General features: G+C 41.4%; 2 protein-coding genes across 3 annotated transcripts in view; both read left to right on the top strand.

The window, feature by feature from the left end:
* Positions 1-3,378, top strand: part of inpp5jb (inositol polyphosphate-5-phosphatase Jb) — a 24,562-nt gene extending 21,184 nt beyond the window's left edge. Inside the window, exons 12-13 of the mRNA XM_061039271.1 lie at positions 55-159; positions 346-3,378. Coding sequence (XP_060895254.1) covers positions 55-159; positions 346-675 — 435 coding nt within the window. The 3' untranslated portion in view covers positions 676-3,378. The remainder of the gene's footprint in view (positions 1-54; positions 160-345) is intronic.
* A 5,155-nt stretch (positions 3,379-8,533) lies between these two features.
* mat2ab (methionine adenosyltransferase 2Ab) lies at positions 8,534-15,085 on the top strand. Of its 2 annotated transcripts, XM_061039292.1 has the most exons (9): positions 8,534-8,769; positions 9,885-9,962; positions 10,942-11,064; positions 11,156-11,268; positions 11,360-11,503; positions 11,591-11,809; positions 11,898-12,080; positions 12,190-12,323; positions 12,913-15,085. In XM_061039292.1, exons 1-9 carry the CDS (start codon positions 8,679-8,681, stop codon positions 13,013-13,015), a joined length of 1,188 nt encoding a protein of 395 aa, XP_060895275.1. In that variant the 5' UTR covers positions 8,534-8,678; the 3' UTR covers positions 13,016-15,085. The 2 variants fall into 2 exon arrangements, with proteins under 2 accessions (XP_060895275.1, XP_060895276.1); XM_061039293.1 differs by having other exon boundaries at positions 12,190-15,085.
* Positions 15,086-26,289: the final 11,204 nt, after the last annotated feature.

A 26,289-nucleotide genomic window follows, 5' to 3' on the forward strand; every position in this document is an offset into this window, starting at 1 on the left:
CATCCTCCCAGATCTTTTCTCTTCACCTTTAATGGATGTGAACTCTCTTCCCAGGTAACCTTTACCGAGGAGGAACTGCCCAAAGGCTCGGGGGACTTTATCTTGGGTTACTATAGCAACAACATGAGCACCATTGTGGGTGTAACAGAGCCATTTCAGGTAATCACAGGCCTGACACTGCTTTGTGATAGGTCAGAACCATCAAGTGCATCACGTCTCAGAGGGTGACACTTCATCTGTCGCTTTCTGCTAATGTTCCCATCTGCAACTTTACAACATCTACTGACATTTAGCTTCTCTTTCTCCACCTTCCACCTCCTCCATCCTACTCTAATCCATCTTCAGATCCAGCTCCCCACTACAGGTACTGACCCCAGCTCTTCAGACAGCTCTGACTTCAGCTCAGAAGACGACAGCACCGTTGTCCACATGAAGACGAGGTCGCGCAGCCCCAGTCCGCGCAAAAAGCACCGCAGCCATCGCGGCGGCGGCGCCCACGGCCACAGCCACAGCCACAGCCGCTCCGGCAGCCCCGGCCCGGCCAAAAAGAAAGAGCCCGATGCAGCTGATGCGGCTCCGGCTGACAGCGCGGCAGCAGCCGAGCGCGAGTCCCCAGGACGTCCAGCAGAGGGCGGCAGCAGCCAAGGAAAAGACACAGGGGACGCAGGGGTGTGATGTTCAACCCAGAGTCCTGCTGTCGTCACAGGTTACATAGCCAACTGTTGTGTCTTGTATCACACACATCCACCACACTGTATGTTTTCTGTAATGAAATGATACAGTTTCTGATGCCATCCTTTTTCAGGAACAGCCCTCCGGTTCGTCCAGAAGGCTAACTTTGCCTTGAGTTCTGAAGCTGTGCACATTGTGTTTTTTTTCCTTCTTTCGCTCTGTTCTGTGGTTCTTCTACCTTTGTCCGTTCTCAGGTGTGGACAGTACAGGGAGCTGACACCTTGCATTAAGAAATACTCAAGGATTTATAGTCATGTAGAGTAAAAAAGAGAAACCAATCCGTCCTGTTTTTCCTGACACTGCTTTGAAACCTATTTCAGCAAACTGCATGTCAGGAAACACTTGAGTTCGACGTGTTGTAAACATTGCTCGCTAATCACTCCGTTTGCTTTTCGTTGTGGAACATGTATCTATCATGAAAAACTAATCTGCCCAGATTAATATGCATTTCATCCAAACGTTTTCCAAACATGGAGACAGCTGTGCAATTTGACTCAGTTTGGTGACTCTACTCTTGTGGATGATTCCCGCCCTGCGCGCATTCTGCAAAAACACGATACATGCAGGTGGATTTTCAAAAATGAGCTACCAATGAGAGTAAAGCCAGGACTGAAAAAGGGGGGGGAGGGGGGGAGGCGTAAAGGCCTTTAAATAGAGCGCTAAATCAGTGCAGTGTGTGTGGGAGACTATCTGTTAGCTGACGCTGCAGAGCTGTCCTGCAGGAGCTAGTTCATTAACGGTCGCTCACGAGCTCTGCTGGTCACTACAACAGAAACATGAGCCGGGGGAACATGCAGAGTAGTGCTTTGACACTACTGTCCTGTAGTGGGCTTTATCTTTAATCACACTGCACCAAAGTTTAAACCCCGCCTCCTATGATGTTAGGACGTTGTGTAAAATGTAAATAAAAACAGAATGTGATGACTGGTAGAACATTAAACCCCATATTTTTGAATTGAAAATAGCACAAAGACAACATATCGAATGTTGAATCTGAGAAATGTGATTACTTATATGCCCGTTTTGAATTTGATCCCAGGTGGGTCAGGGTCATGTTCACACCTCTGTACCATCACCTCTTCTTTTAACTTCACTTTTGGGAATTTAACTTCCAGAAACGATTTTCTCGTCGATCTATTTTCCAGCTCAGTCTCTCACAAAGTGGTGAACCCCTCCCCCTCCCCATCCTGACTTCAGATACACTCAGCCTCTCTGGGATGATTTTTTTCATACCCAATCAGAGGGTTCACAAGTTTAAACTTCATTATCATACTTGTTAAAATTAAGCAATTTTGATGCTTGGTTCAACCACAGCAACAAAAAAAAAGAAGTCAGAGACACCCAACATTGGGTAACTTCTTGTTTTTAGTGATCAGAAATTGCAGGTAAACTCTGTCACACTGTCAAAGTTGCACAAAAACATCGTCAAGGTTTCATTTGCCTGACATTCACTCATTCTGAGAGAGACAAATAAAAACAGATCAACGTCAGTCTGAAGTCACTAAAATGATCTTGCATTTTGACAACCCTAGTGTCAACATTCGATATGTTGTCTTTGTGTGATTCTCAGTCAAATATGGAGTTCTAGTGTTTTGCAAATCATCACAGATCGGATTTTATTTACATTCCACTCAACGTCCAAACTTTAAAAAAAAAAACTCGTCTGCAGGAAACGATAACACTGAATTCTTTCTCCAATCCTTTCCTACATATCAAAGCGTTGCCTTTATGCTGGTTTGGTTGTTTTAAATCAGTTTTGAGTGACATTGGCTGATAAATGATCTGAATACTCTACACAGGGCTTTGCATCATTACTGTAGGAGGCTGACATGTTCCACTCCTGTGAAGTATCTCAAACTAATGAATCGCTTCATGTTTTATATGATTTATACTTTGTGTTTTCTCTCGCTCAGATGCTCCATTGATGACGTCGGTGATTCGCCGACAGTGACTCTAGTCGCAGTAGTCGTGTTGCATAGTTACTGTGTGACCTCTGATGCACCGTCTTAGACACTTTGTACTTTCGGGCTGTTAGCGTTAGGACAGTGAATACTCTTGTAGCTGTAACCTCAGTGTGTATTCTGTGTGTGTGTGTGTGTGTGTGTGTGTGTGTGTGTGTGTGTTTTTATGGATGTGTGAGTGTTTCAGACGAGGGATCGTGTGTGCGTGTGTGTGTGTGTGTGTGTGTGTGTGTGTGTGTGCGTGAATGGGCTGTGACTGTTTGCATGGTTTGCTGCTGGACATACTTTACATTCCGGTACTGTGATCTTCGTGCCGTAAAAAGTGCTGTTTTTGACTCCTCTTTGTTAAAATCGTGGCTGTGAAGTAATTAGAAATTTAAACACTGTACGTAAAGTGTAGGAGTTTCTCCGCGGTGTACTGTACGTGTTATAGGTGAAAGAAAAACGCAGGACCGCTCTGCTAGTTTCGAATCATTTCATTGGTGCGTTCATTTTGATTTTTTTTACTGAATGGAAAATCTTTTTGGACCTTTTTTTGTGTCGAGTGACATGTTTAAAAAAAAACAAAGTTAAAGATTGTATGACTTTGTCCTACTCTAGATAATTTAGATAAGTATGATCAGCTGTGAAGTCACGACCGGTGACTATCTTGTTGTGAAATGTTATTGAGAAGAAAAAAAAAACCCACACCTCTGTCTACAGAATGTTATTTCTTTGTAATTAAGTGGCTAACATAGAAGACATATGTGTAAAGGATAAATATAAAGTATGATAGATAGAAGACAATCTATGCCACACAGATTATTTTAATTAAATTATGTATTTATTTTCTTATTTAATGTGAAATGAGCCTGAATTCTGCTGGCCAGTGAGGGATCACACACACAGAGGGCCGTCTGTCCTGAGTCTCCTCGTTGTTATCGCCATCGCTTGATAAATGGGTAGTTGAAGTACGTTTCTAAGTGAAAAGCATGATGGGATGAGGAGGAGGAGTGGGTGTTGGGTTCAGATGGGGGGGGGGGGGGGGGGCATGAAGACTAATAAGAGAGTTCAAGAAACAGAACATGTGGAAGAGATTATTTATAATGTTGTTTTAAAGACAAAATAAAGTTGATGGCCTTAAAAAAGAAAGAGTCTATTTCTTTGAATGAATGAATGAATGCAGCCTGAACTGTGGTTGTCATGAGAACAGGATTTTAAAACTTTGATTTGGATGCTCGTTAAATCAAGCGATGTCGGCAACTGTTTTGATACCAAAGCAACAGAAATAGAAGTCTTAATGCACCCATATTGGGTCATTTCTTGTTTTTCATTACCAAAACTTTTAAAGGTCACATATTCTCCTCCTCTTCTTCAAAAAGTTTAAATAAGTGTCTGAGCTCCTCAAAACATGTGTGAAGTTTCTTGTTCTAAATCCACTCTGATCCTGTATTTGATCATGTCTATAAACCCCTCTATTTCAGCCCTGCTCAGAACAGGCTGTTTCTGTGTCTGTACCTTTAAATATGTAAATGAGCTGTGTCTGACCACGCCCCCTCTCTGGAAGGGCTCGGGTGGCTCTGGCTTTCTTGCATCTTGCCCTTTTGATAACGGTGAGAAGGCAGACTCAGAGGGCAGAACAAACACCTAGCTGTGGGAGTGTCACCCACCTGGGGGAGGGGCTACTGCCCTTTGTGACGTCATGAAGGGAAAATCTCCAAACGGCTTGTTTGAGCACACATTTTCTGAAAAGTGGAGCAGGCAGAAGACGGAGAGGATGGACTTTTCTCATCATTGGGGGTTTGTAGACAGACTAGGGACACATGTTAGAGTTAGAAAAACATGGTGAAGAGGATTTTACATAATATGTGACCTTTACGCAAACTCCTGAAAAACTACAGAAACATTGCAGATGTTTTGTGCAAATTAGTGTCTTCAGTTCAATTTCAAACCTTGAAAATCATCGAGGTTTCCTCATTTACAGTGATGTCAAGATACAAAAAAGAGCACAAATTAAACAACAGAGACGAGATGATTCTCAGTAAAAACAATTGCACACTGTGATAAAGTGGTTTGAGATCATTGTCTTCATTATTCCCACAGAAACATTGTTTTGCAGCAGTGATTTCATAATTGTATCACACGAGTCAGGCTATGAAATATTGCATTATCGATATCTTGTCGCTCATGTACTATAAAGGTCTTCAACACAACAATAACAGAACTGCACATGCATTATAACTAATCCTGTAATAGAGTTGAACATCAATGAATGCCTAAGTATTAAAATGACTGCGTGCTCAACCTGCTCCATGTGACGCACTTTTATTGTTACAGCTGTATGTTTCTGGCCTTATTTGACTTTCTGACTGATGGTGGTTAAACAATCATAACAACACATCCTGCAGACAGCAACAGCAGGTGCATCTTGCATCATGCTTTTTGCCCTCTGAAAAGAAAGTGTCCTCTCAGCAGATTCATGGTGACACACGACTGTACCGCTCTGATGCAACACCGGTCAGGGATTGAGTAGTTTGGCTGTGTGACACCAAAACACCACAGGTTCAACTGTAACACCATTAAATGAACCCGACTCTACCAATAAAAGCTGACGAAACGGATGATCCTGTGATTTCAGAGGCGGCAGCTTGTCTTCTTTTTTTGGGCTTGATTTGCCATGAAAGTGATTAATGAACGGTCTAATTTTGAATCTTTGTGGATCCAACAAACAGGAAACAGGCACCATTATGTGTTTGTGCTGAAGGCGCTCTTTAATCTGTGACTTTTTGTGACCTCTGTGTGTAAAATAACCCTCGTTGATACATACCACAGAATATTTATGTTATTCTTTATCAAAAGTGGCCATTTTCCATCAATATAGTAATGAAACACATATTTTAATAACAAACACAAGTAGACAGGAGTCATTTAACTAACAACTAAACTAACATGAATATTAATCAGGTTCAACGCTGTGTTTGACCTTTTCTTTTGCTTTATACTTTTCATTGTTTGTAAATGTCACTTTTTCCTCTGTCTGCTTGTTTGTAGGTTCATTGTGAGTCTTTTTTTTTTACATTTTTGAAACTAAAATCATCAATTCAGACTTAAATCCATACAGGGGGGCTGTGAGGGGGAGAAAAGTGAGGACATCTCGAAGGACCCGAGCCTGAGATGGGCTCAAAAACCCTGGTGGCGTCCCCGCAAACTTATAAAAGTCCAAAGGCTGTTCATGATACTGGACCAAGTCTCAGTGAAGTCAACCATTGGTTACTGAAGGTGGCTTTTGGAGCTCGCCGATGAGGGTCACCATGTTGGAAAGTCTCAGCCTTACGACAGGCTGAGAGCTGGAGCTGAGGCGGGTCTTAAACCGCCTGACAAACATCTACACTACGCCCGCCTATCAGTCGAGTCATTCATGCAACTTATCATGAATAACTCTAATCCTTCATGAAAATCAAAACGGGTCAGTTAATTTCAAATAAATGTCACCCCCCTTACAGTGTGCGCAGAGAAAGACACGAGCAAATCAGACCAAATGTGTTTTTGTACCAGGCTGTAAACTTGTTCATTTCCGCTGTAAAAACGTTTTTTGTTTTTTTAATGGGGTGTGTATGTGACTTCCAAGACTTCTGTAACCAGTCTCAAGTGGACACTCAAGGAACTGCAGGTTCTTGCACTTCCACATTGGCTTCATTTTTCAACACAGGAGGTTGCTGCTTGTCCAAAACACATGAAAACTGGTCGTCTAAAATAAATAAATGTTGGAGCTCAAACCATGTTTAATCAGCTCCTCTGTAGACAAGAATCAAACCCATCAGATGCACAAAGGTACAACATGTCCACATTCAGATCTTTAGATTATATTACACAGCAGAGCCTGAGGCCTGAGAGGGACAAGAGAGCCTTTTGAGTCGAGTTTAATCAAATAATATTGAGCTTTAATGTCCGCAGCTTCTGCTTCTCTCGCAGAGAACCAGCGTTCATTTAGTTGCAAATGTATTTTCAGGTTAACGTGGCTGTTGAACCAGGATGGTGCACGCTCTGATGCTCTTATGATAGCTGACATGAATGTAAATTATCAGATTAATTACACCCATGTTGGTTTATACCACACCCTAATTATGGTTTCTGGTAAACGTTATCCGTTGCCTGGCTCACTTCAGGCCTAAATGATCAAATATGTCAAATACAAAGACTGCAGAAGACTGAAACAAGACTTCATAAAAATAAAAAAATAACCTTAGGAAAAGTCCCTGTGTTTGCACAACACTTTATTTAAACTAAATTATAATACAACATGACTTAAAGGGGGGAGATAGTCAGCCTGAGGATCTTCAAATATTAGTTCTTCTTCAGGCTAATTCTTCAGATCTACACAAGACAAGACAAGACAAGATACGACAAGACAGGATCAGGTACTTTATTGCTCCCCCATTGGAGAAAATGCAGCAGCTCAAACTTATGGACATATGCAATCAATGTATGTAAAAATGAAAGGGAAAATGACAATATTTACATTAAAAAACATAATAATTAGAAGAAGAATAAGGTACATAAATGTACAGCTTTACTTGTGTGAAGAAAAAAGTTTTCAGAAGTTGTTTAAACACTAAATGATCTCAGTCATGGTTTTATGTCCATGGGCGTCTTTGTCAGTCCTCCAAACCTCATGAGAGGAAGAAGTTGAAGTTCGGGGTCCATGTTAAATTTAAGGTTTTTAAAGTTTGTATTGGAGTAATGATTTGGGATGTATAAAACATTCATTTTAACAAGGATGAGGGGAAAATACAATAAAAGTGGTTTACTGGCACAGAAGCCCTAGTAAGCGTTCACTGATAGATTTTAATCAACTTGGTTTTTCCATGATGACAAATTAATTTGTGTTGTTTTCTTGCAATCTGGATTTTAGTATCTTGTTATTTTGGGATAACGCAGATTTCTTTTCTCAAGATATCAAGAGCATATGACTTGATGCACGGACTAACAAACATCCTTATCCTGAGGTAAAACGAGATCTCAAGACTACAAACGAACAAAGTCGTTACCAGAGGGCAATTTGGTAAAAATACAATTCTCGAGACCTCAAGAATTTATCTCGTTACTGTATACGGAAAGAAAAGTTATTATAATCCAGAGATGAAGTCAATGAATAAATTGAGATCTTGAAAAAGATAAAATAAGATAATCCTTTATTTATCTCACAACGGGGAAATTTACATTGTTACAGCAGCAAAGAGCAAAGATTGCAAACAGAAAGTGAACACAGTACAATTTAAATAAAAAATAAAAATTAAGAATGCACAAAAAAATAGATAAGATACTAAAAAATTGATTTAAAAAAATGAAAAATAAAAAAAATAGATCAGCTGAGCTGCAGTTTTGACAAAAATGTAGTCAGAAAAAACAAGGTGCCGTTTATTATGGGGAAGTTTAGCAGGCCTAAAATAAAATGTAGGATTGTATGTCCTCTTAGGGCTTCCGTAGTTCTGGTGACATGATGACGATGGTGATTAAAACTCAGACTTTTAAGTTTCATCCAGCAACTTTATGAATCACTTCTGATCTGTTATTCTTATCACACCTACACTGTGACACCGACACACGCGCACTTTGTGATGAGGTCATTTAAAGTTAAAGGTAAAAAAATAAAAATAAAAGGGTGCTGATGAGACTTAAGCTGCTTTCCACGGTAACACTTCCACAACACATGGTCGCTGTCCGGTTGCCAATCTGCGGCGCATTCCAGGGTTACAGTCAGTACAGCTCCCCACCCCCTTCTGATTGGCTGAATGGTATGGTCCGCCTCCCGGTGACGTCACGGCGGCTGACTTCACAGCATAAATAGTGGAGCTCTGCGCCATGAGGCTGAGGCTTAGGGATCAATACACCGAGAGGCTGGAGCAGAGAAACACCGAGGCACTGTGAGAAGAACAACACAACCAGCCTGTTATTATTAACCACATTAACAAGTTTTAACAGTTCATACCAGCAGCAGCAGCAGCAATGAACGGACAGATTAACGGTTTTCACAACTCCCTCATTGAAGAGGACTGCTTCTTGTTCACCTCGGAGTCGGTCGGAGAAGGACACCCCGGTGAGACCCGACACACACACACCATCATCTCTCCAGCTTCTCTCATAACATTATTTAACCTCTTTTGTTTTTAAATGTGGCGGTGCTGACCCCTAAATTGAGTTAATCCTGCGTTTCGTTCTAATATCAGTTACAAATTAGAAACAGATATGACAGAAATTTCAGCGTAACGGCCTCTTCCGCCAGGCCGGTGTTATAACGAATTGTGCTACCCTTCGAAATTTGCTTCCATGCGGCTCTTTGCCGTATATATGCCTCAATTACGGTTTTATTATGAAGTATACAAACATGCTTCCCGTGTCTTTTTAAATGCCAATTAGCTGCGTAGTGGTGTTTAAAACTGATTATGCACAGAGGGCATTGTTTGCTAGTAGTTTATTGTCCGTCCACAAACGCGTCCCCTGAAATCTTCAACTGTAGAGTATTTACACGTGATCCTCATACTGACAGTGACTCATACAGTTTGTACTAAAATAATATTGTGTTTTGTTCGGATAGCATTATTTAATAGGGAATACAGATGGCGGTTGGTATCGTTTCGCGCTTTGGTGGCATTTTTCTACAAGGCAGCAAATCTCGACATGACACCCCCCTGTATTTCATCAGCACACGCCGCTAGCTAACGTTAGCCAGCTAATATTTGCTGAAGAGAGGAGGATGTCGAGTAAACCTGTCGTTATATAACGATATGGCAATCGGTGCAGAGGCTGCGGGAACACAAACTTTACATGTTACTTTATGATTTGTAGTCTATAGATATCTAATTAACCTGATTCAGTGGCAGCTCGTCGGGGATTATTTCCTGAGGCACGCTGTGACCCTAATGTCACCAGTTCTTCATATCAACACAGTATGATCATTGTTGTTTAACTAACTGCTGTGTTGATGTTTTAATGTAATGTTTAGGAGGTTATCACCCCTCAGGTTATCATCCCCTGTCTTCCGGTCGCCGGGTAGTTTGGCGCGCTCCGTTTCTCCCCACATGTGCACATGCTGCTGAAATGGCGACTAAATGAGAGCCACTCCCACCAAACAGGATCCGAGCTGTGGAAAACGTGCCTCAGTTTACATGTTGTGGATGTCTGTGTTCAATCTCTACGTTTTTTATTTCTCAGACAAAATCTGCGACCAGATCAGTGATGCGGTTCTGGACGCCCATCTCAAGCAGGACCCGGATGCTAAAGTTGCTTGTGGTAAGGAAAATAAATACTGTTTCCCTGTTTTGTTAATGGATCTTAATAATTAAATATTGAGTTAGTGATTTTCTTCATGCCAACATTGTTATTGATCGATTTCTATGCAACAGAAGGAGGATGGCAGTGTTGGCAAAGTATCAAGTCATTTCTCTTTTTATTTATACTGGAGATCATTGAGGGACAACATTAAGTCATTACAGAATCAAAAGACTGATGAATAAAAACCTGCTAAAATAACCAAAAAGGGCTTTTCAGTTGTGTAAGAAAAAGTATTTTACTGAAATGATTAAACGAGCTATAAAAAAAATATACAATAAACAAAACTCAAATGCCTAAAAGGTAAACATGAAGATTCCACCAATGACTGCCTGACGACTCCAATCCAAATTCCCCTGACAGAAAACAAATGGAAAGACTATTATTACATAATGGAGAAATATATTTTTCACACAACATGGTGTCAAAATTGACTTGGCTGTGTAGATGTATAGAGACATTGTAATAATCAGACAGTCCAGACTTTACATGCAACAGAAGATGGGTTCTGCAGGCCCAGTTATAAGACGGGTGTAAGCCTTATTGATAAGAATATTCTGGTAGTGCAGTGGTCTCTCTCTCTGGTCTGATCTCTCCATTAAAGGCACAAAAGCCCAAAAATAAATCTTAAAAACATCTGGTTTATTTAAAAAAAAGAATATTCTGGTGTGATTACAGTCCGGTTCTGATGGTATGTAGGATCCTCCTTCTGATCTGAAGTAACAGGAAAAGCAGCTGTGTCAGCACTGCCATTAATTTGAACTATTAGCCCCCTCCAAAATCAATACTCTGACAAAAACCTGCCAAGCTTTGAGCGAGACCGAAACACGTGTAGGAGGGTTGTAGAGCAGCGAGGGCACAGTGGGCTGACATTAATGTAGAATTCTGCCTAGCGACAGAGTGGAAGTAAATTTTCTTGCCTCTTTCGTTCCTCGTGCAGAGACAGTCGCCAAGACTGGGATGATCCTCCTGGCCGGTGAGGTGACATCACGTGCCACAGTGGATTATCAGAAAGTCGTCCGTGAAACAATCCGCCAAATTGGATACGATGACTCCTGCAAAGGTGCGGCGATGTGTTTCTGCCTCGTTATGTTGTAATTATTTTTTTTTTTATGAATTATGTCTTGATCTGCTGTCATGCGTCTCCTGCACAGGCTTCGACTACAAGACCTGCAATGTTCTTGTTGCCTTGGAGCAGCAGTCTCCTGACATCGCTCAAGGTGTTCACATTGACCGTAATGAGGAGGACATCGGCGCAGGGGACCAGGTTAGCGTTCAAGAAGCTTTAAAGACCATCAGAACACACACTGCAAACACAAATGTTGATGTAAACTACTAAACTCCTCTTACTCCTGCAGGGCTTGATGTTTGGATACGCCACCGATGAGACCGAGGAGTGCATGCCTCTCACCATCGTCCTCGCTCACAAGCTGAACGCTAAGATGGCTGAACTGCGTCGCAACGGCACCCTGCCGTGGCTCCGACCGGACTCAAAGACGCAGGTAGAGCTGTCACGCTTACTGTTACTAACAGCTGTGAAATATTTTTACTTGCTGGTAGCTCACTTTTAATTTTTACTTTCATCACAGGTGACCGTCCAGTACCGTCAGGACCGTGGCGCCATGCTTCCTGTGCGCGTGCACACTATTGTTGTCTCTGTGCAGCACGATGAGGAAATCTGCCTGGAGGAGATGAGAGACGCCCTGAAGGAGAAAGTCATCAAGGCGGTGGTTCCCTGCATCTACTTGGACGATGATACCATCTACCACCTGCAGCCAAGCGGGCGTTTTGTTATCGGGGGCCCTCAGGTAATTCACGACCGGAGACAGATAAGAAGCCGGTTAAGCTGGTTAGTCTTTACCTGTGTAACCTGTTGATCCACATTTTTCATCGCAGGGTGATGCTGGTCTGACTGGACGTAAAATCATTGTCGACACCTATGGAGGCTGGGGAGCCCACGGCGGCGGCGCCTTCTCGGGGAAAGATTACACAAAGGTGGACCGCTCGGCTGCATACGCTGCACGCTGGGTGGCCAAGTCTCTGGTGAAGGCCGAGCTGTGCAGGAGGGTGCTGGTCCAGGTGAATGAAAGAATCCACATGTCTTGATTCTACTGAGTACGGCGGTGAGGGCTGTTTTTTTTCCATATACAAATGCTTGAAATATGTGCGTCTGTATGTGCTGTGTTAGGTGTCTTATGCTATCGGAGTCGCCCATCCCCTCTCCATTTCTATCTTCCATTACGGGACCTCCAACAAGAGCGAGAGAGAGCTGCTTGATATTGTGAAGAGGAACTTTGATCTGCGCCCCGGAGTCATTGTCAGGTAAAGTATAACAACTGAAGCCGCCTGCTACTCAGACCGCAGCTCCTGGCCACCTGCTTTTTTTTTTTTTCTTCTTGTGCCTTAATTTTGTCTAATGTAATTGCCCAGGATTTCAATTTACATGTTTTTTTAGCATTGTTAAACTCTGATCCCAAAACTATTTTTCATTTGCTGTTGCTATTTTGTTTGGCAGCGTTTAAAAGCTGGGCATTTGCCACATCTATTTGTACTTTAAGGTAGTGTGAATAGTTGCACATTCGGGCATTATTTAGGTCAAAAGGCACATTTATTAGCGACATAAAGCCTTGTAGCTCGGTTAGATAAGTCATCTTTTAAAGATGGGATGAGTGTGGTTTCCATCTGCAAGCTGCAGCGACAAACTGCTCAGGGATGATCTGGTTGGTAAGTGTCGAAACATCACATGACCCCCCCCCTCTCTGCACAAGCTGGTCTTACAACTTACAACCCTCATGGAGTTTTTTTTTTCCTCCTGCTGGCATATGAGTGTGTGTGTGTGTGTAAGCATGACTGTGTGTATTTGAAGTGGATTGATGTGACTGCTGCTGAATATGTCGATTATGTATTCCAGGGAGCTGGATCTGAAGAAGCCCTTGTATCAGAGGACCGCAGCCTATGGCCACTTTGGCCGAGACGCCTTCCCATGGGAGGTGCCCAAAAAACTAAAGTACTAAACCTGTTAAGCTTTTCCCCCCAGGCCTGTTGGTGTATACTACAGAGAAGCCTCCAAGGTCCCGGGGGTGAAATGCGCTCATCTCTCATTATGGCATCTTTTTAACACATGACCCCTTCCTCACTCCAACTCCCTCCTTTTGTCTTGTTGCTGTTTTTCTGCCGGTGACGGTGTCACACTGCGTCATAAGAGGCGAGCCTCAGATACTTGATGTTGAATGAATTTGGATGGGTGCGATGAACTCGTGCACCGTAGTACTTTAATGTTCTCCCACGTCTCGAGGTTCCCCCTGTTGTCGTGATAGACCCGCAGTAGTTGCGTTCACTTGTTCTCCTTTCAGCATTCCTCACCCGTCAGTCTTCTATTCAGTGTCATGGCGGTAGCATATTAGGCCATATGCGATACCCCTCTTAATTTACTGGTGCTACTGATGTCTGCTCAACACCCAAAACTTCTCAAATCTATTAAAGGCTTTCTGTGTGATTTTAAAAGATCTTAAATATAATATAAATCAAGTATGTCCTCTGAAAATAACTGAGTCATGACTGTCTACAATGGGTGTAACACCCGAGTCCCACTGTCTGTGATGTTTTCAGAGTCCTATCTTCAGTTTGTTTACATCGCCAGGACGGTGGTTTAATTGAGGGACTAGAGAAAAGAAGAATAACATACTGTACTCACTGCTTAACTGTGTTTCTAGATCACGTTCATTTCAGGTAAATTTACATGCAGTGTGAAGATACGAGCATAATAATGAGTTGTTTTGGTTTCATGCTGGTGCTTAAGGGTGACATCTGCTGGATCAAAAAATCACATATAAAGCCTTTAAGGAGCTTAATTAGACCGTCTGAGGGTCCTCTGATCTGACACGTTCTAGACAACTTGGTTCTAAACATTCCTCCTTCGTCCCGTCTGTTACGACTTTTCACTGACCTCGTGTTTGTTTCCTTTTCGTCGGCTTTATTCCCCTCGTCTTCGTGGAGGATGCTAGAATGGCACAATTAAAAAAAAAAAAAAAAAAAAAAATCAAGGGTTGTTGCTGTTTTCACACATAAAAAACAAATGCTATGCATTGCAGGCTAAGGGTCGAGCCAAATCCTAACTCAAGCTCTCAAATGAGCTGAAGCCTCAGACGCCCCCTACAGACCTTTGCTGTTTTCTGACGTAATACAGAAAAGTCAGAAGCTGCTATGTCACTGCTCTGGTCTGCAGAGGTGTTGGTAATACTTGATAGTGATGAAAAATTGGATTGTTTATGCATTGAAATTCTATTTTAAATGTAGTTTCAATGGTTTTAATGGTTTGAAGTGACTAAAGGCCCTTGTGCTCCTTGAGTGTATTGATGGCAGGTGTAGCTACAGAGAAACCTGGTGCCCATCTTTGGCCTTAAAGGAGCGGCGTGTTCTTTGCCACAATCGTCTTATTGGCTAGGACTCAAATCCTCAACACTATATTTATTTGTTTTCTGAAACCGGGCGTGGATACAGAGTAGCCAAGGTTTCAGACGGCAGCTTTAAACACACATGGATACTAAATCTTGAATTCCTTTTTTTAATATTTTTGACTTCATCGTTTTTCAGTGTTTGGCTGGAGGCTCCAGAGTGTTGTACAGAAAAGCTTTGGTCTGCCTCCGCTGCCTACTGTTAATGATGATTTTACAACCTTTTTATTTTTGGGACTGTAGATCTTTTAAGAGGTGGGCTAGTGTTGAAATTCCCGTTTAAAATGTCCGGTACAATTCTTAGCGGTACCTATCCTCTTTAGTGGGACGGCCATATTTGGTTGGTGTAGTACAGAGAAACCAGCCTTGTTTACACGGCCGTCCCATTGTCGGGATAGCGTCTCAAAGCTTTGGTTTTGTTCCCTTTGACCACTCGGAGGTCAATCCCGTTGGCTACAGTAAGTGTAAGAGTGCCTTTTCTATTTCCTCTACTCCCCCCACTTGCTTTCTCCCCCTCCTGCCAACATGCATTCAAATACAGAAGGAACAAGTAGCTGACAAATGTAATGCTTCATGTCTGGTCTGGGTAGTTTCCTTATGCTGTGTAATAAACGACTACTCCTTTCAAATCACTGCTGTCGTGGCCTTTATTTATTTAATGTTCATTTGTAAGAAACATGAAGATGAATGTTACAGCACAATGTGGAAGAAGATTTATGAAGTTTTCAAAATGTTTGATCCCACTTGTGTTGATCATCACTATTTGAAAGACTTGATGGTATCAAAGTTCTGTAGCTTTAAAATTCAATATGTTCAGTCATGGTTTTTAACCCAACGCTGCGGGAAAAGAGAGAGAGAACTTTCTTAACTGCACAAATAAATTGGTATCAAAACGTTACTGCAAACTACACCTGCCGATGCTCTAATAATCCGACGTCAAGACGGCTGTTAGGTTTTTATTAACGTCTTTAAAAGACAGGTCTCACTCCAAAATGTAGCCTAGTACATGTTTGTCTCTCCCATGATGCATTTCAAGATAAAGATAAACTTTATTGATCCCCCATGGGGGAAATTTTTTCATTACATCAGCTCAAGAAAACAGGAATATAATTATTAAAAATAACAAGAAGTTAAAAATCAAACATGTACATCAGTTAAAGTGAAAAAAATACTAATAATTTTAAAATAATTATTTGTCATTTTGCCTTAAAGGCTTTATATGCCTTCAATATATTATATATTTTTCAGACTTAAATATAATATAAATCAAGTATCTCCTCTGAAAATAACTCTGAGTCATGACTGTCTACAATGGGTGTAACACCCGAGTCCCACTGTCTGTGATGTTTTCAGAGTTTTCAGAGTCCTATCTTCACTTTGTTTACATCGCCGGGACGGCCGGCTGACTCCTCCCCTCGTGTATAAAAGTTGTTTAATTGAGGGACTAGAGAAAAGAAGAATAACATACTGTACTCACTGCTTAACTGTGTTTCTAGATCACGCTCATTTCAGGTAAATTTACATGCAGTGTGAAGATACGAGCATCATAAAGATCGCTAGCATTAGCATGCTAACACAACAATGCAGCGCAAGTTGTTTTGGTTTCATGCTGGTGCTCAAGGGCGACATCTGCTGGATCAAAAAATCACATAAAGCCTTTAAGTTTATAAATGTACTTTTAAATGACTTATTTCAGATTTAGGAGTGCTAGTTTACATTCTGTTACAGAAAATATTTTCCTGATAGTCAGACATTATGTACTTCTTTTATGAGCAATGCTAAGGAGTCTGGGTTTAAATAAAAACATTGGTCATATATGGTGCACAAGGATTTTGTGGGTCCCTCCCTGATGGGCAGCCCTGGTCTTCATTGAGTTTGAGGTGAAACAAATATAAATGCATTATCACACAGTCAGACATGAAGCAGGGTTAAGAGTTGGACTCCTGGACGTGGTTCAGTCCTCTTTGAAGAGTCTGACCCAGAGAAGAGGTTTAATGTGGTTCCACTGTGGCAGCATGTGTAGTGACCCTGTGATAAACAGCAGCCAGCCACTTAAAGCTGTTTCACATGGTTCATGTTTTCAGTTGCCCCTTTATGGATCTCGTGTGTTCTGACCTTCTGATGAAAAACTCACCTGATGACCAGCTGAGCTGCATTTATCAAATCAAATCAACTTTATTTATATCGCACTTTAAACACAACATTGTTGATGCAAAGTGCTGAACATTGCAGAAACAAAGCATTAAAAAGTAACAGACAAGAACAACAACAATAAAAAGAGAACAAGTGACCGTTAATTCCAGTGTAGCAAGACTAACAGAGCGATGGGTTCTTTGTGCTTGATGGGTTACTGAACATTAAAAGCAATTGAGTAAAAATATGTTTTAAGGCGAGTTTTAAAAACACCAATAGTGGGAGAGAGACAGATTGGGGGCAAAGAGTTCCACAGCTTTGGTCCTGCAATAGAAAAAGCCCGATCCACATTGCACCTTGTCCTGGATCTAGGCAGTGACAGATTTATCTCTGACACAGAACAGAGGCTGATGGTATGTTTGGAGGCACCAGTGGATAATGCTAGAAAGTGTGTTACTGTTTAGGGTACATTCACTGTTATGTTTTATTTATGTTTAAAACAGATCACGTACATGCAAATCATGTGTCCTTCTGTGCACTTTAAAATGTGCAAAAGTTCATTTTTGATTCGAACAGCAAGCACACTTAAAATGCAGTCAGTGATTCTATGTTGAGGTTATCTGTGACATGATTTAAGAGGGTTTTTTTTTCTAAATATTTGTCTCAGGATTGGTATTTTCCCCCCTGCTGCACCATCATTTTGAATCGACTGGACTAAGACCCCTATGGTTCTATTAAACCGTCTGTCTTTTGCAAACTGCATTTCAAAAAAGGAGAAGCCTCTGACTGCTCTTTGACTCATTTGATCTCATTTAGTTTTACACTTTTCTGTACCTACATACACCGAGCTCATTCAAACCTGTTGCTGGCCTCTGTAGGTTTAAGTATTTCTGATATGCAGATGACTGAGTCCTCCAGGCATGTTCTTTATGATCGTATTTAAGAAGGAAACGGTTCGTTATATGACCCCAAAAAAGAACAATTTATGAGATGACACTTAAGATTTGTCATTCAAGACATCCACTTTTTTCTCGTCTGGTTCCCTCAAAGACAAAGTAATCAGTAACAGCGTGATCGACCTTTATCTGGAATAACAACAAGAGGAATTCACATGACAAAGTGAACTTTGATATGAACGAGCAGGTTTAGACACAACAGGACTCAAGGACTCTGTGGCCTTCTGCAGCTCGCTCACAGTCCTTCAGCTGAGAAGTTGATACTTTAGTATTACAATCTGAGCACAAAGGGACCCTGCAGGGCCTCGGTGTAACAAAAGAATAAATAACACACTATGCAGGAATGGGAGCAAATGTCAAGGAGTGACGAAGCAGTTTTTCTAGTTAGCTCTGCTGCAGACTCCTCCGACAAGTCGGTGCACAGGTAAACCCTTTAGAAACACAACTGGAATAGTTGACTTAACACCTGCACGGGGAGGATTTTTTAAAATGACATGTAGAATAAGGGCGCGGTCACACTGGCCAAACGAACTGGACTTTTGGGTTGAAGCGTGCTTAGGCATGGTACGGATGGCCAGTGTGACCGCGCCCTGATAGTTAGGTGTAATTAGCGGCAATGGCTGATTTGACTGTCAGGTGGGTCCTGTTTGTCTTAAAGTCCCCATGAAAAGAAAAATACACTTTCCCGGTTGTAATCCAGCTTGTTTTTTATTTTTTTTTTAAGATTTATTTTTGGGCTTTTAAAGGAGAGATAGGAAGAAAAGCTTGACTGTGAAATGTTAGGCATTGACTGTCAGAAACCATGGCAACTGAAACAAGTGTAATGTTTTGGAGTTGGAGACAATAAATACGGAGCAGCAGTTTATTATTCTGGCTTCTAGCGTTTCCAGAGTTTTGAAAACAGAATTTTGTAAATGCAGGAAATACGATGCTAGCCAGTGGTCCAATCACAGGGCTTGTAGTGGCATAGTTACATCTTTGCGGAGCTGCACATCAGGTTTCAAACGTCGCCTTCTCTGTAGGTACAGGGAGAACCTACTGAGTTTTCTCCGGCGTCGATTCAACAAAGAAGGATAAAGCAGGTTTCAGTCTGAGGTCAATGAAGCTAAATGACTTGCACTATGCAGACTAATGTTCACATCAGTCAAACAATGAATGAACGCTGAATGTTAAGCAAATATACAGGGTTGTACAATTTACTCTAACTCGGCAGTAGGCTACAGAACGCCTGTTTAAAATGAATGGAGTCAATAAGATCCTAAACTTCCTGGAGGACAACACACACAATCCTCCAGGGCGAACAAATAACTGGAGAAAAGAAGGTTTGTGCAGTGTAAACAACCCGGTTCAAAATGGACACATTAGGAGCATCGACAGCCTTGTGGTTATTCTGCACGCCCCATGTACAGAGGCATCTTCGCGTCGGCTGTGGGTTTGAATCCGACATCAGCCCTTTGCTGCATGTCATCCCCTCTCTCTCTCTTCCAAACGGCAAAAAGGCCCCAAATAACACTTTAAACAAAAATGGACACATTTAGGCGACAGTGGAGCTTCATAGATATTAATTTAAAGATTTCTGTGGTGATGATATTCTTCTGTTTTAATACTTTCTTAAAATGTGTGATGCCAAATTAAAAAAAAATATATTGTTGAAAATGTATAAAATGTAAATGAATGTTGAAGTCCAAACTCAACTTGATATGTGTGCAGAACGTAAACCAGAAGAGGACAAAAATAACCCAATATGTTTCTTTTTTAAATTACGAGGGAGAATTAGGAGAGAGAGGGGGGTGACATGAAGCGAAGGGCTGAGGTCGGAATCGTACCCCCAAGGACCACAGCCTCTGTACATGTTTTGCGCGACATAACCGTTAGGCTATCCAGTGCCTCCCAATATGTTTTTAATGGAATTATTACACAAATATCTGTCCATCTCTGATAGTTCTCAATTGATTTTAAGATTTTTTAAATTAAGTTTAAAGGCTTTATATGTGATTTTTTGATCCAGCAGATGTCGCCCTTGAGCACCAGCATGAAACCAAAACAACTTGCGCTGCATTGTTGTGTTAGCATGCTAATGCTAGCGATCTTTATTATGCTCGTATCTTCACACTGCATGTAAATTTACCTGAAATGAGCGTGATCTAGAAACACAGTTAAGCAGTGAGTACAGTATGTTATTCTTCTTTTCTCTAGTCCCTCAATTAAACAACTTTTATACGTGAGGGGAGGAGTCAGCCGGCCGTCTAGGCGATGTAAACAAAGTGAAGATAGGACTCTGAAAACTCTGAAAACATCACAGACAGTGGGACTCGGGTGTTACACCCATTGTAGACAGTCATGACTCACAGAGTTATTTTCAGAGGAGATACTTGATTTATATTTTATTTAAGTGTGAAAAATCACATAGAAAGACTTTAAGGAACAGCATGGGATGGCCCCCTTTCTATATTTCTGAGCTTTTAACCCCTTATGAACCAGAATGAAGTCTGCGATCTTTAGGCAGAGCTCGGCTGGCTGCTCCAAGGGGACAGGGCTTTTACTGTCAGAGCCCCCCCAGACTTTGGAACAGCATGCCAGAAGAGATCAGACCTGCAGAGCCAGTTCACTGAGTTAGAGTTAGTCTGTTGCTTTTATGTCCTGTTTGTTTTATTGTCTGTTGTGAAGCACTTTGTTACCTGTAGTGAAAAGTGCTATACAAATAAAGTATTTACTATTATTATTATTATTATCTCCTGTGATGTCAGAAAGAACACCCACATCTGTCAAAAGTCAGACGACGATCAACACAGCACCTAAAGCAGAGGTGAGTTATGGGAAAGATAAACAACCTATACGATAACATGAAGGAGAATAAAAACCTGTTAAAGGGAAAAGAAAAGAAAAACGATCAATCAGAAGTCCTTCTGTGTAGTTAAAGTGAACACAGATTTCTCTGTACTTGTCCGGGTTATAAACCTTTCTTTTTTTAACCTCTCAGTGCGTCCATGTGTTGAATGAAACTCATTCAGTCGGAGAGATTTGAGCATCAAATCCTGTTCTAACTAAAGACCTTTGGAGCCCTTTTTCAGCGCTGAACCGCTAATCCAATGAGCTTTTTCAATATCGTTTGCTCTGTGACTGTGACACACAGGTCTACAGAAGTGCATGAGGAAATATAATGTGCTCCTGTTTTCTGAATTAACAAGATTATTAAATAGGAATTACGAGTTATGTTTTTAAGAAAGAGAAAAGAATCAGCTGTTTTTATGAAGTAACGAGATACATGTTCCTCAAAATCCCAACGTAAGCGCTCATTCAGATCTTTTAATCCCAGACTGTTCAGTTTATCCGAGTTTGATTGTGTTTCGGGTTTGACACATGGGGAGAAACTGGTGTCTTTAGGTAACAGATGGTGGTGTTATTGGTTTTTCATTTTTGGGATCTTATATCTTTGCAGTTCAGACCGAAACCCCGACTCTGATCTGTCAGGATCAGCTGTGCCGATAAGAGATGCATTCAGGCTGCTATGTGGTGACTCAAAAGCAAATCTGGATCCCCAAGGAGTGCAACTGTGGTGCCGATGTTGGGCTGAGAAATGCACCTCGAGCTGCTGCCTGGGCGTCAGTAGCTTGGGTTGGGAACCGGAGGGTCACTTGCTGGTCCAAAACCCGGCCTGGACCAGAGTATGGAAGTTGGTCTGGTTGCTGGAGAGGAGCCAGGTCACTTCCCCAGTACTGCAGAGCGACGCTTGGTCAAGTGTACCGAACTCCCAACAGCCATATTGAATATGTTGTAAACATTACACTCTAGCCGGGTCTGAATCAAGGGGGCTGCATCCCTTCGGAGGGCGCATTGGAAGATCGATTACAAACTCTTCAAACTCCTCTTTAAATACATCCTCCGTTCCCCCTGCCACTTCAAAAACAACATCAGATAAAAGTTATTTGTTCGACTCAATCAAAAGCTACCAACACTCATTCAAAAATAAAAAAGGGGCTTGAAACTTCAAATGTCTCAAAAACAAAAGGTTGGGTTCTGTGCCACTGGTTAGGATGTTTAGTTATTTTGCAGCTGTTGCTAGGCGACAGCTGGCGACAGCTGTTGCTTCATAGACTGGACCGCCTCGTTACAGTTTGACCTTGGCGGTTAAAGCAGGCTACAGAGTTAGGGTCCTTCGTAGGATGCTACCCCCTGAAATGAAACACATTTTGTGACTTCTGCAGTATCCTTGTTTTGTCATGCCTTGCCCCCCCCCCTCACCCCTTCCTGTCCCACATGGAAAATCTCCCACTTTTGAGAGACACCTGTGAAAGAGCAACTCTGTTTGATTTCGAGGTTCTGTTGTCCTGATATTTTCAAAAACGTTATCAGGAGTGCATGAGTGTAAGGGGCATGAAGAAGCTTCTCTACCCAACGGGCTTTGTTTCCAGAATCAATTAACACTTACAAACACTTAAAACATATTCCCCTTTCCAAACATTACAATCAGAGACCACACGCTGCCATTTTATTTATTCTTGAAGTGCTCCTCGTCAGCTCGTTTTACAAAGTTCACCACTACAGTTACAGTATATCAAGCCCTAGAAGTTTTCATGATCAAGTATCAGCATCACATTCAGGGCCCTGCACTCTCCTCTCCAGTTTAGCCTCAGCAGCTGTGCGTTTCCACGACCGCTCTGGCTCAGTTTAACGTCTATATTTAACACTGAATGGTTCAGAGGGGGGGTGTTCTGGGGTGTCACTTTCACCGCCTTGAATGGGCAGGATCTCCTCCTCCACACTACACCAGCAGCATATGGCAGCACTGACGAGATATACCTGAGATGCACTTGGCTGTGAATTTGAAAAAAAGTCTTTCAAAATTGTTACTCAGGAGAATTGCACCGCGCTCCTTCTACACTCGCTCGATGTGATGAACGTGAGCACTGATGGACGACACCAGCTGTTCCCTACATGCTAATAAAACCAAACATAACACTGTGGATACCAAAACAGATGCTGGGGTTGAGCGTGAGACCAAACACTCCTTCAGGCTGAGCGATAACATTCCTTGCGTTGTGTGCCTGACCGTTTCAGAGTAGCAGAGTAGAGGGTTGGAGAGGTCGGAGGTCAGATGTCAGCGGAGGTCAGTGTAATAACTCGTAAGGATTTGGGTGACAGCTGATGCAGTATCTGTTGCATCTTGCTTTTGCTCTTCTTCCTTTAGAGTCTTATTTATAAGATGGTTTCTATACTGATTAGAGCTCTCAAGAACTGCCCTCAATGTTGTGCTTTGCCTCTGGTCACTTCCTGTCAGCACCTGTGTGTCCAATCAGACTCAAAGCTGATCGTTTGCTCTTACTGACATTGTTCCCTTTTTTCTAGATCCTTGCTTGTGTTGTACTTACTCTCTGATGTACGTCGCCTTGGATAAAAGCATCTGCTAAGTGAATTGTAGTTTGTAGTTAGAGTGAAATGAACACCTATAATTGCTCCTCCTTTTTTACATAATGTATAAAGGATATGCAGTTTGCTATGTCAGGTGGGAATCACCGGGTTTACTCACAATACCGACACGGTGACATGATGACAACATGACCTGACAACATGACACCTAAGGTCATGTTGTATTTTCTGTTTGTTTGATTATTTTGTAATTTCCTGCTTTACTTTGAAACACTTGTCTTCTTGACCCTGCTCCCAGTTTCACCCTCACCCCGCCTCTCCTGCGTCTCTGCTGATTGTCTGTGTATATAATTCCAGTGGGTCCTCACTCATGTTTTTTCAGTTTGTTGTGTGTTCCCTAGTCTCTCCTTGTTTCAGCGTTCTTACTTGTTTGTTTCCTAGAGTTTGAGCATTGCCTGATTTTTTTGACATTTGTTTTCCCTTTCTATGATTTACCTGTGTACCGACCTGGAGTGTAAATCACTCTGCCCTTGTATTCTACCCTGCACCCTGTGTGAGCTTTGCAGTTTGGAGTCTTATCTTCCTGCTTCCACTGGTTGTGTTTGTTACCAAATGATACGTGCGTTTGATTACTTAAGAGAATGAAGTGAGGCGTCATCCTGGGTAGTTACTCAAAATGATTAAGTAATAGTTAGGTAATACTTCTGATTAACTACCCCGTATGATGCCTCACTTCATTCTCTTAAGTGACACAACGCATGCCTCTAGAACCTTCTTATTTTATTTTAGGAATATTGCCTGATAATATAGAAGGTAATAATAATATCTTAAGAGTCCTTCTTCTAATTGCTAAGAAGATGATAACAGTTTCCTGGCTAAATCACACATTAACGCAGTGGAAACAAAGAGTTAAAGAGGAATATAATATGGAGTTCATAACTACAAAGTTAATGTTAAAAACAGAGATTTTTTTTGGTTAAGTGGTCTCCAATAAACACTTTCTTTTGTAACTGGTCTATGTGTGAGGATGGAGAAGTTGTGAAACTGAAATAAAAAGAAGTTCAAAAAAAAAAAAAGCTGCTCTATAGAATTTGATCAGAAGTTACTCACTATCTACCCATTAACTAATGGTTAACTAGTTCTTACGACGGAGGATTAGGGCCACGTTAAAAAAATAAAAATAAATAAATTTATGAGAATAAACTCGTAAATTTGCAAGTTTAATCTCGTAAATTAACGAGTTCGAGACCAGCCTGCGCGAAAATGATGAAAGTAGAACTCTTTCAGTCAGTTCAGTCTTTAAAGAATAAAAGAATAAAGTTATTTTAGTCTATATCAGAAGAGCAGCAGCATCCTGTTCTCAAATGACAAACATGGAGCATCTTGTCCTAAAGGTTTCACTCATAAGGAAGTAGGCTTCTTCCTTGTGTAGTCGGTAAAAACAGTTCAAGAGAAGTTTTCACTTCAACTTGTAAGAACTTGTTTATCTGTAAGAACTTGTTTATCTTTAATGACGTTTGAACAGGACACAAACTGTCTCTGCACATGAGACACTTTAACAAGGCAGACCGATAACAGACACAAATAGTCGTGTTGGGGCTTTACTTATGCAGATATGAAACTACACTTTCTGCACATCATCATCTTCACATTGTCATAAAATATCAGCACCCTGAAAAGATACTGAAAGAAACTGAAGAAAGAAGCACACTGACTGGGAGGAAGCTGTCTGCAGAGGAAAATACTTTAAGAGTTCTACTTTCATCATTATGCTCAGGCTGGTGGTTACTGAGTGGTTACTGAGTGATTACTGAGTGATTACTGAGTGGTTACTGAGTGATTACTGAGTGGTTACTGAGTGATTACTGAGTGATTACTGAGTGATTACTGAGTGATTACTGAGTGGTTACTGAGTGGTTACTGAGTGGTTACTGAGTGATTACTGAGTGGTTACTGAGTGATTACTGAGTGATTACTGAGTGGTTACTGAGTGATTACTGAGTGGTTACTGAGTGATTACTGAGTGGTTACTGAGTGGTTACTGAGTGGTTACTGAGTGATTACTGAGTGATTACTGAGTGGTTACTGAGTGATTACTGAGTGGTTACTGAGTGATTACTGAGTGGTTACTGAGTGATTACTGAGTGGTTACTGAGTGATTACTGAGTGATTACTGAGTGGTTACTGAGTGATTACTGAGTGGTTACTGAGTGATTACTGAGTGGTTACTGAGTGATTACTGAGTGATTACTGAGTGATTACTGAGTGATTACTGAGTGGTTACTGAGTGGTTACTGAGTGGTTACTGAGTGATTACTGAGTGGTTACTGAGTGATTACTGAGTGGTTACTGAGTGGTTACTGAGTGATTACTGAGTGGTTACTGAGTGGTTACTGAGTGGTTACTGAGTGGTTACTGAGTGATTACTGAGTGGTTACTGAGTGGTTACTGAGTGGTTACTGAATGGTTACTGAGTGGTTACTGAGTGGTTACTGAGTGATTACTGAGTGGTTACTGAGTGGTTACTGAGTGATTACTGAGTGGTTACTGAGTGGTTACTGAGTGATTACTGAGTGATTACTGAGTGGTTACTGAGTGGTTACTGAATGGTTACTGAGTGGTTACTGAGTGATTACTGAGTGATTACTGAGTGGTTACTGAATGGTTACTGAGTGATTACTGAATGGTTACTGAGTGGTTACTGAGTGGTTACTGAATGGTTACTGAGTGGTTACTGAGTGGTTACTGAGTGATTACTGAGTGGTTACTGAGTGGTTACTGAATGGTTACTGAGTGGTTACTGAGTGGTTACTGAGTGGTTACTGAATGGTTACTGAGTGGTTACTTATTGGTTACTTATTGGTTAGTTTCCCATTCGTTTCCCACTAATTATGCAAAATGTGTGCAATCCAATACGTTACAGTACACTAAGATAGTGTAACGATGCTTCTTGGATGATGTTGATTATCCTCGGTTGTCTTGCCGTTAACTATAACACTCAACATATTTAATTAAAGATATATCTTCGGTTGTGGGTAAGTAAAAGCACGGGGACAACTTCTGCTGTGCGTCTCATAGTTTTTAATGTCTGTCCGTGACATATCCAGACTGACCTACAACAACAGCAACACCTCACTTGTCTTAAAGCAGTATCACTCCTCCAACCGTAACCATGGGTAACCTTAAAGGCACAGTGCATCACATCAAACAGATACTCTTGTAAAGTACAACTTCTTCTTCGTAAATATAAATGAAATTAGCATTAAATCAAATAATGTATATTATCTCAACCTGAGAAAAATAAAGATCTATAAAATAAAACTTCACAAAAATAAATCTCATCTCCATCTTACAATAACATACGATGCGTATGCAACG

This window comes from Labrus mixtus, chromosome 5 (genome assembly GCF_963584025.1).
Source record: "Labrus mixtus chromosome 5, fLabMix1.1, whole genome shotgun sequence".
Lineage (NCBI taxonomy): Eukaryota > Metazoa > Chordata > Actinopteri > Labriformes > Labridae > Labrus > Labrus mixtus.

Bases quoted from the DNA above. Each gene is read 5' to 3' on its own strand.
- mat2ab (XM_061039292.1), top strand. From the start codon at position 8,679: ATGAACGGACAGATTAACGGTTTTCACAACTCCCTCATTGAAGAGGAC. The intron at 8,770-9,884 runs GTGAGACCCGAC...TTTATTTCTCAG, and splicing joins GGTCGGAGAAGGACACCCCG to ACAAAATCTGCGACCAGATC. The intron at 11,810-11,897 runs GTAATTCACGAC...TTTTCATCGCAG, and splicing joins TTGTTATCGGGGGCCCTCAG to GGTGATGCTGGTCTGACTGG.